The sequence below is a fragment of the Bubalus kerabau genome, chromosome 22 (assembly GCF_029407905.1).
Source record: "Bubalus kerabau isolate K-KA32 ecotype Philippines breed swamp buffalo chromosome 22, PCC_UOA_SB_1v2, whole genome shotgun sequence".
Classification (NCBI taxonomy): domain Eukaryota; kingdom Metazoa; phylum Chordata; class Mammalia; order Artiodactyla; family Bovidae; genus Bubalus; species Bubalus kerabau.
Window position 1 is genome coordinate 54,013,176 of NC_073645.1, and position 9,657 is coordinate 54,022,832.

General features: G+C 59.2%; 1 protein-coding gene across 2 annotated transcripts; it reads left to right on the forward strand.

Moving 5' to 3' along the window:
* The first annotated feature begins 819 nt into the window (after nucleotides 1–819).
* Nucleotides 820–9,329, forward strand: PAOX (polyamine oxidase). Of its 2 annotated transcripts, none has more exons than XM_055560486.1 (7): nucleotides 820–1,084; nucleotides 1,604–2,090; nucleotides 2,752–2,951; nucleotides 5,045–5,297; nucleotides 5,934–6,049; nucleotides 6,463–6,620; nucleotides 8,954–9,329. In XM_055560486.1, the coding sequence occupies exons 1-7, from the start codon at nucleotides 901–903 to the stop codon at nucleotides 9,095–9,097; spliced, it is 1,542 nt and encodes a 513-aa protein (XP_055416461.1). In that variant the 5' UTR covers nucleotides 820–900; the 3' UTR covers nucleotides 9,098–9,329. The 2 variants fall into 2 exon arrangements, with proteins under 2 accessions (XP_055416461.1, XP_055416462.1); XM_055560487.1 differs by having other exon boundaries at nucleotides 5,937–6,049.
* Nucleotides 9,330–9,657: the final 328 nt, after the last annotated feature.

Genomic DNA, 9,657 nt, shown 5'->3' on the forward strand with positions numbered 1-9,657 from the left:
CCTGGCCCACCCCAACTCACGGCGGCACCGCAGGCAGCGGTGGGAGCCGCATGACCAGGGGTGGAAGGATGATGTGCTTACAGAGCAGCCCTATGGCCCTTTTAGCAGAAAGCAGGAGCTTTCTAATCGCTGCAAGGCTGTAAGGGAGACTAGCCCGAACCAGAATAATTCTCCAGAAATGCCTGCAGGCTAGAACTTGTTTCACGCTCCTGGGGTCAGAGATGTGGGCGGGGGCGGGGAGGGGGTGGTTCACGTGTGTTGTACCCTGTGCATGTAGACACGTAACTGTGGACACACTCACACCAGGGTCGTCGTCTCTCCCCATCCGCCCTGACACCTCGGCACCGCGGTCCACGGGCTCTGGAAGTGAAGGCGCTCGCTCGCGCATCGGAGGCAGAAAAGAGGCTCCTCCTTCGCCTCCTGGCCCCGTTCCCACGTCTCCAGAGGACAAGGACACGACCCGAACAGGCCAGTCGGCCGCCCGGACTCTCCCTCGGTGGGGACGGTCACCTACAACGCCGGCACCGATGGATAATACACCGACCTCTCCGCGCTGGCCCTCGCACTCCCGGGCGACCCTCCGCCACCTTCCCGCGCGGTGGGCCAGACCTCTCGTCCCAAGCCACCCGGCGCGCGCGCGCAGCTGAGACAGGCCCACATGGGGGGCGGGCCGGGCCGGAACTGAACTCCTTGCCCCACCTCTCCCCGCCCCTCTCCCCGCCCTTTCACCTCTGGCCCCGCCCCTCGTCCCTTTCCTCCGGCCCCGCCCCTCGCCCTTCCTCCTCCGGCCTTGCCCCGCCCCTTGTCCCGCCCCGAATCCCCGCCCCGCTCTGGTCTCTTCCCGGCTCCACGAACCTCCTAGCGGCGGGGGACTCTCCGGAACCGCCCGGGACCGCGGCGATGCAGTCGGGTGGTCGTCAGGCGGAAGCCCCGGGCCGCGGCCCGCGGGTGCTGGTGGTGGGCGGCGGCATCGCGGGGCTGGGGGCGGCGCAGAGGCTCTGCCGCCACCCGGCCTTCTCACACCTTCGGGTTCTGGAGGCCACGGCCCGCGCCGGTGGCCGCATCCGCTCGGAGCACAGCTTCGGTAACAGCCTTTCCCGGAACCCCTTCCCGGAGCCCAGCCGGTGCCTCTGGAGCCCTGCTCCTGGCTCGGCCTACGTCCAGGGTTAGGCGTCCTGGAACCCTTATCTGGCCCCTTGAGCGAATCCCCGCTCCGCCCCACGTAATTACCGAAGTTCACTGCTCCCCGAAACTCAGCTGTCCGCAGTGAGCAGGGTCGGCCGCTGCGGCGGAGGGGAACCCGTGACCACACAGTGGCCCTGGTTCTGACCGCCGCAGGGAGCCCCCACACCACCACCTCCAGCCTCCAGGTTGCTCCTTGGTGCCTCCTCTGCCCCCAGGCCTGCCTCCAAGTATCCTTCCCAGGCACGCGCAGGCCAGCACCCCTCAGGGGGTGTTCCCCTAAGTCAGGTCTGACGGGCCCTGGCGTCAGAGCCTGTGGTCCTCTGGAATGATGTGGGCCTCTGGAAGGGCAGGGCTGAGTGTGGCAAGGGGAGGGACTCAGGGCAGGGAGCCTCATGGTGGCCTCTCCTACCGCTCCCAGGTGGCGTGGTGGAGGTAGGCGCTCACTGGATCCATGGGCCCTCCCAGGGCAACCCCGTCTTCCAGCTGGCTGCCAAATACGGGCTGCTCGGGGAGAAGGCCCTCTCCGAGGAGAACCAGCTGATCGAGACCGGAGGTCACGTGGGCCTGCCATCTGTGTCTTACGCCAGCTCTGGGGTAAGTGTGAGCCTTGAGCTCGTGGCGGAGATGGCCAGTCTGTTCTACAGTCTCATAGACCAGACAAGGGAGTTCCTGCAGGCGGCTGAGACCACCCCACCCAGTGTCGGGGAGTACCTCAAGGAGAAGATCCGTCAGCACATGGCCAGCTGGACAGAGGATGAGGAGACCAAGAAGCTCAAACTGGCCATCCTGAAGAACTTGTTCAACGTGGAGTGCTGTGTGAGCGGTACCCACAGCATGGACCTGGTTGCCCTCGCGCCTTTCGGGGAGTACACTGTGCTGCCAGGGCTGGACTGCACCTTTCCTGAGTATGTGCCTGCCCCACCCACCCAGACAGACCCCTCTGTGCTTCCCCAGACCCCCTTCATGCACCCCCGGGGGTCCCTACCTGTACCTCAGGCCAAGCTTTGGGAGGCAGGGGATGGGTGAGAGGGCCAGGGGCTGTTTGTCTTCCTGTGTTAGGGAGACTGGTCATTTACTGCCATAGTTTTGATCACTTATGAAAAGAAAAGAATTTTTCTCAAGAAAAAGTGATTAAAAGAAGGAAATGCATCTTGTAATGCCTTGCTCCCCGCCAGGTTTAGGAGGCCTCCTGCCTGTAAGCACTGTTGGGGGTTGGACCTCAGAGATGGGCAGACAGGCCTGCTCTGTGTTGGGGTGGCTGTCCCCTCACGGGGCCCTCATGAGACCCTCCAGGACTGCCCTGCATAGGGAGGGTGCTATGATGGGGAAGATGCCCAGAATGGGAGCCCTGGGCCGGGTGAGGAGGGACCTGCTCCTCACGAAAACCTGGGGAGCTCTGTTCCTGTAATCCTCCCGTGAGACCCCCTCCCTCCCTGCGCTCCTCCCTGGCTGAGCTGGGACCAGAGCCCCCTGCAGCTCCCTGATCTGGTGTGAGCTTGGAGGGCTTGTTGTAGAGCCTCGCCTCCAGGGCCTGGTCCTGACCACAGACACCTCTGTTTCCCCCAGGGGCTACCAAGGACTCACAGACTGCATCATGGCCTCCTTGCCCAAGGACGTGATGGTTTTTGACAAACCCGTGAAGACCATTCACTGGAATGGGTCCTTCCAGGAAGCCTCTGCTCCTGGGGAGATATTTCCCGTGCTGGTGGAATGTGAGGACGGAGACTGCTTCCCAGCCCATCACGTGGTCGTCACCGTGCCCTTAGGTAAAGCCTGCTGTTCTCGTCCGTTCCTCCAGTTCTCGTTCAGGTGCCCTGGCCTCTGGTTTTCTCCAGCCTCATTCATTCCGGGGCACTCGTTGGCTGCTGAGCTCACGTTTTCATTCTGAGTTTGGGATAGAGCTACTCTACTGTGCTTTGTAGCAATTGTTCGCTTTGAAATAAGGTTTCACAAGAAGAGAGGTCACAGGTCAGCAGGTGTGCTGCTCCTTTGGGAGGTAATTCACGGAAAGGTTGGGACGGCCTCGAGGCTCACCACACTGCTTTCAGAGGGTGGAAAACCAGGTCTTATGTTTCAGTCCCGGTGGTAATCGAGGAAGGAGTTGTGAGCATAATGCTATTTAATTCCAGATCTGATGCTTTAGATCTAGCAGTGAAGGTGAAGGTGAAGTCTCTCAGTCGTGTCCGACTCTTTGTGACTGTAGCCTACCAGGCTCCTCCATCCATGGGATTCTCCAGGCAAGAATACTGGAGTGAATTGCCATTTCCTTCTCCAGGGGATCTTCCCGACCCAGGGATCGAACCCAGGTCTCCCGCATTGGAGGCAGATGCATTAACCGCTGAGCCACCAGGGAAGATCTAGCAGTAGGAGCTGGCAATCTGGTAAAAGGTGGAGATAACTGAAAGCAAGTTTGTGCCGGGTTTATCTCATCTGCTTCTCTGGCAGCTTGGGAAATCTCTGCCCCACCCCCTATTTGATAAATGATAACACAGAGAAGTCACTTAACTGCCCAAGTTCACAAAGCTAACAGGTGCCAGCATGGCTGGAAGGTGAAGGGCAGGAGTCTCCCCCGCCCCGACCCCACCCATGGGCCGCGGAGCCTCCTGCCCCCTAGGGGAGGGTGGGTGTGGACTGGCTTGCTCAGCCGGCTCCTTCTCCCACGGTGGACTCTGCTGCGCGTTATTAGCACGCTGTTCTGCTGCTCCTCCGCTTCCACATCAGCACAGACAGGTTGTCACAGTCTGTGTTCTTGTACACGGAGGGCCTGGCTCACGCACAGTTGTGGTGTGGGCTCACTGAGCTGCTGCAACCGGCAGGTGCATCGTTATGGCTGTGCCGCCGCCGTTCACAGGGCGCCAGGCGCCTGTCCGGTTTGTTCTTTACAGCTACACCGTATTTTCTCATGTGTAGGTACCATTAATTTGGAGAAGGAAATGGCAACCTGCTCCAGTGTTCTTGCCTAGAGAATCCTGTGGACAGAGGAGCCTGGTGGGCTGCTGTCCATAGGATTGCATAGAATCAGACATGACTGAAACGACTTAGCATGCACGCCTGCGTTAGAGAAGGAAATGGCAACCCGCTCCAGTGTTCTCGCCTGGAGAATCCCAGGGATGGACGAGCCTGGTGGGCTGCCGTCTATGGGGTCGCACAGAGTTGGACATGATTGAAGCGACTTAGCAGCAGCAGCAGCAGCAGTGGGAGCAGCAGGCGCCGCTAATTAACACTGACACAAAGTTACTTTTCACGTGTTCTGTTGCACAGTGTTGTACACGTGTGTGTTTGGATACATGTGTGTAGGACCAAGTCCAGTCCTGCAGGAACTGGTGGGCTGAAGCTCTGCAGCGAGTGGGTGGCTGTGGGGAGACGGTCCCCTCTGCAGTGTTCACGGCCAAGCCTTGTTTCCTGTCAGACTTGGTCTTTTTCCCGTGAACTGGCGAGGTTGGCTTGTGCTGTGAATGTTTGCTCTCCTTGTGGTGTGACTTCAGGCTAAACACTGATCACTTTTCCTGTGGCTTCTGGGTGAAGCCTGTGTGTTTCATTGTTCCTGCAAACTAACCCTGGGCAGCCCGAGAGGCAGCAGGCTCGGGCCTGTCCCGCAGAGCGGTCCGGGGCTGGGCCACCTGATCCTGCGTGGCAGGCATTCTCGGGGCCTGCCTGTCCCTCCACTGAGTGCTGGCTGTCGGGGCTCCGGCCTGCAGGGAGCCTGCGTGGCTCCCAGACGCCTTTCTCTGATCCCTCTGACCTTTATCTGACCCTCTGACCTCTTTCGGACCCTCTGACGGGCTCAGGGCCATTCCTGTGGCTGTGGATTCCCATTAAGAGACTGACATGGTGTAAGGCGTCCAATTTTGAATTCCAGGTTTTTTTAAGAAGCATCTGGACACCTTCTTTGAGCCACCACTGCCCACTGAAAAGGCGGAAGCGATCAGGAAAATAGGCTTTGGGACCAACAATAAAATCTTCTTGGAGTTTGAGGAGCCCTTCTGGGAGCCAGACTGCCAGCACATCCAGGTGGTGTGGGAGGACATGTCGCCCCTGGAGGACACCGCCCTCGAGCTGCAGGATGCCTGGTTCAAGAAGCTTATTGGCTTCTGGGTCCTGCCTCCCTTCCAGTACGTGTTCTTTGCAGGTTTCTCCGAGGAGGCCTGGGTGTGAGCTCTCTGGGGGGTCTAGCACTGTGTTGATTCTCCTCGAGGCATTTCTGGAGGGCTTACATGAGGGGGGACACAAGGGGCACCCTAAAGTGGTGAGACAGACCCCCGAGCCCACTCCCTGCAGGAACAGACAGAGGCCCAGTGCGTGCAGCTCGTCAGCATCTCTCGGGACCTGCAATGTGCAGTAAATACTTGCAGTTGTTTTCCTCGTAAGAGACACACTTTGCTCACTTCTGAGACGTGTTTGCCGAGGACCCAGGGGTACTCACCCCAGCAGCCAAGCTGGGGTCCACATGGTCGCCTGGTCCCCTCCGGCCCATCGTGTGGGTTTTTTTTCTTTCTCGTGCAGGGTTTTATAAAGAGGAGTAGAAGGCTCAGGACTTGATACACAGTCCCCGACTGTGCTAGGGACAGCTGTCCCCACCAGCCTTCGACAGGGGAGTCAGCAGGAGCCATCTTGGTGCCCTGAGAGTTCTGACCTTGCAGACCCCGTGTCGAGGGACCCAGGGGCTTTGAGCCCACACTGGCGCAGCTGCTGGCCACGGCAGGGCGGGTCTGGTGTGGCGGGCCTGGTCCAGCTCTGCTTCTCTCCAGCAGGGCCAGCCACGTGCTCTGTGGCTTTATCGCGGGGCTCGAGTCTGAGTTCATGGAGACACTGTCGGACGAGGACGTGCTCAGGTCTCTGACGCAGGTGCTCCGCAGGGTGACAGGTACTGACCGCAGGGGCCTCGCTGCTGCCTCCCACCCGAGCGGCTGGTCTGTGACAGGGACCAGACCTCCCCCAGAGAGGAACTGGGTTCGGCCCTGAGTCTCGGGACAGCCTTCCCATGTCAGCTGGCACTAAGAGTTCTCCTCTCTGGGGAACTGAAATGCTTTGCAAGCACTTCCCACTTTTCTTTTCTAAAAATCTGCCACCAAGATGGATGCGAATGTCCACAATCAGAGCTTTACAGGTGAGACACCGAGGCTCAGAAAGGCAGCGGTGTGTGTTGGGACGCTGCTTCAGGAGCCTCTGGAGGGGAGCCCTGCGCTCACACCCCCTGGGCTTGGCTCCCCAGCAGTGGTCTTGCTTTTGTGGACGGGTGGGTGGGCTGCTGGCTAACGTGTGCGTCTCTTGGCTCAGGGAACCCCCAGCTCCCCGCGCCCAGGAGTGTGCTGAGGTCCTGCTGGCACAGTGCCCCGTACACCCGGGGCTCCTACAGCTACCTGGCCGTGGGCAGCTCTGGGGACGACATGGACCGGCTGGCCCAGCCCCTCCCTTCAGACGGCAAGGGGGCGCAGGTAGGAGGCAGCCGCTGGGCGAGGGCACCGGGGTCCCACGGGGGGCCTGGGGACAGGATAGGCCTGCGAAGGCTGGGGCTGCTGCTGCACTCAGCGGGCTGGGACCCTGCGCCTCAGAGTCCACTTTCTTTTTGAAACATGTTATTTTAATCCGAATTATACATACCTGTAGCTTGAAGCGTCAGAGCATCCTATAGTGATGGCTAATAGAATAAAAACAGAATACAGCCTTCCGGTGGGGGGCAAACCGCTGACCCTTCCCCAGCTGCACTTCAGGCTGGCTCTGATTGCCAAATAACACAGTAAGCTGCTGCCTTGTTAAAGCTGCTTTCTAGAATTGAAGTTTAGTTGATTCACAATGCTGTGTTAGTTTCGAGTGTCCAGCGAGGTGATTCAGCTGTGTATGCGTATGTATGTGTTCTTTCTCAGGTTCTTTTTCATTATGGTTCTACTACTGTTTACAAAGGGGCTTCCCTGGTGGCTCAGTGGTAAAGAATCTACCTGCAATGCAGGAGACATGGGTTCAATCCCTGGGTCAGGAAGATCCCCTGGAGAAGGAAATAGCTACGCACTCCAGTATTCTTGCCTGGAGAATCCCATGGACAGAGGAGCCTGGTGGGTTACAGTCTGTGGGGTCACAAAGAGTCAGACACGACTGAGTGACTGACACTCTCGCTTTTTACAAGGCACTGAATGTGTTAAACTTTCAGGCCTATAAAGGTTGGCAGAGCCGTTGGGTTCCTGTCTGCAGCTTCACACCCATCTGCTCCTGGCGTCTCCCTGCCCTCCTGACTCACCTGCTAGTAAGCACGCCCCACAGGTGACTTTTCATTTGCAAGTTTCAGTGTGCATCTCCAAAAGATAGAGGTCATGTCTTAAAATACATAACTACAGAACTGTTACCACCCTCAGAGTTCACACGTCATCCAGCATTCCCTGTTCAGTTGTCTATATGCCTCTCCCTCCCATGGCCACCTCACGCAGAGAGCTGACTCACTGGAAAAGACCCTGATGCTGGGAAGGATTGAGGGCAGGAGGAGAAGGGGGCGACAGAGGATGAGATGGTTGGAGGGCATCACAAGTAAACTCCAGGAGTTGGTGATGGACAGGGAGGCCTGGCATGCTGTGGTTCATGGGGTCGCAGAGTCAGACATGACTGAGCGACTGAACTGACTCCCTCCCATGCCTCACAGCATACGGGATATTAGTTCCCAGACGAGGAATGGAACCTGGGCCCCCTGCATTGGAAGCACAGTCTTAACCACTCTGCCACCAGGGAACTCCTTCTAAGTGCGTTTTGCTAACGTTGCTTCTTGATGCTTCACTTTCAGGAATTGCTGATGGGATTCTGACCACAGCACATAAAGTTTTAGCTTTCTTCCGCGCCTCTGCGCGCCCAGCCCTCAGGCCTCTCCCCGCCCTCCCAGGCCCCTGATGAAGTAGTTTTGTTAAGAGGGCTGTCTGCACACGCCTTGTTTGCTGTGGGCACTGTCCACACCTGAGCTGCGAGGGCGCCTTCTTTTTCGTGGTGGAAGCAACCACTGCCCTGGGCTGCTGAATTCTGTAGGTGGGCACCATGGGACAGCTGTTTCTGCCCACGATGTCCAGGGCCTCAGCTGGGGGAGACTCAGGGCCGGGCTGGGCCACGCGAGGCTGCTTCTCTCGCACGCCTGCCCTGAGCACAGCTGGCACGTTGGCCGGAGCGCCTGCCCGAGGCCGCGCCTAGTGGCTTGGGCTTCCTCACAGCGTGGCGGCCTTGGCGTGGTCACGCTGCCCTGTGGTTGCCCGGGGCGCCCGTGAGGGCCTTCTGTGAGGGCAGCTGCCTCGCTCCAGTGAAGCTGGAAGGAGAAGAGGTCCCGCACTCAGGGCCTCAGAGCCCAGCTGCACTGCCCTCCGGCGTGTATTCAGTCATCTGGGATTCTCCTGAACTATCTCATCATGGTTTTTTTTTCTTCCCCTTTTTCTGGATTTCTAGTTCGATGGTGTACTTCTGAGCTGGCCCTAGAATTTTCTTAACTTTTCCCTGCTAATTTCCCTCTCTGGTGTTTTGCTCTGTTTTGGGCGACGTTCAGATTTTCTCCAGAGCCGCCTGACGGGTCTTCCACCCTCTGACTGTGCTGGGCTCCGGGTGTGCTGGCTCTGAGGGGTCCTCACTGCTGCTGCTCCTTCCCGTGGCAGCGGCCGGGTGCCGGTCCTCGTTGCCCAACTGCATCAGGGTGCTGGTTAAGGCAGCAGCAAAGCACCACATTTGCCATCACTTCTGCAGCCCAGGCAACAGGTGTGGGGCTGGTGGCCGAGGCCTGGCACCCAGCTGACTGCCCCCTTCTTTCCAGCTCCAGGTACTGTTCGCAGGGGAAGCCACACACCGGACGTTTTATTCCACCACACACGGGGCTCTCCTGTCTGGCTGGAGGGAGGCTGACCGGCTCATGACGCTGTGGGACCCCCAGGCCCAGTGGCCCGAGCCCAGGCTCTGAGCCTGGCTCTGCGCTCCCAGTGCTGGGGTCGGGGAGGCTGGCCCTACCCTGTCCTGTGATGGATGAGGTTCAGGCGGGCTTGGGATGTTGTCACCAGGGGTCAGCTCCCTCATGTCTCAAGTTGTTGGATTCCGGTCAGGGCTGAGCTTGAGCTGAGCGCAGTCTTCCTGGAGGAGGGAGACATGGGATGCTGCTGCCGCCACCATTGATGGCACATAAAGTGTGTAAAAGAGCCTGTGTCGAGTCATACTTATGCCTCCGAGCTGCAGCCTGGGCTGCTCTGTTCTCGTCTTGCCCCAGCCCTGGTCACTGCAGGGCTCTGTGCCCCCAGCACGTGGCCTGCCTCCCTCGGACACCCGGGACCCTGGGTGTGTTCCCGGGTCCCTGCGTTCTCATCGTAGTGGCAGCAGAGCTGGTAGGCCTCCCTGGTGTGACTCCACAGACCCTTCACCAGGTACTGGCTGCCCTGTGGGCCGGGTGAGGGCCAGCAAGTGGGAGACGGGAGTTCACAGGGCATGGGGCACCCTGTTCTGATCTGCGGGCTCAGGGTTTTCTGGAGG

Excerpts from the sequence above, each read along its gene's own strand:
- PAOX (XM_055560486.1), top strand. The coding sequence starts at position 901 with ATGCAGTCGGGTGGTCGTCAGGCGGAAGCCCCGGGCCGCGGCCCGCGG. Across the intron at positions 1,085-1,603 it reads CCGCTCGGAGCACAGCTTCG|GTGGCGTGGTGGAGGTAGGC; the intron begins GTAACAGCCTTT and ends TACCGCTCCCAG. Across the intron at positions 5,298-5,933 it reads TGGGTCCTGCCTCCCTTCCA|CAGGGCCAGCCACGTGCTCT; the intron begins GTACGTGTTCTT and ends GCTTCTCTCCAG.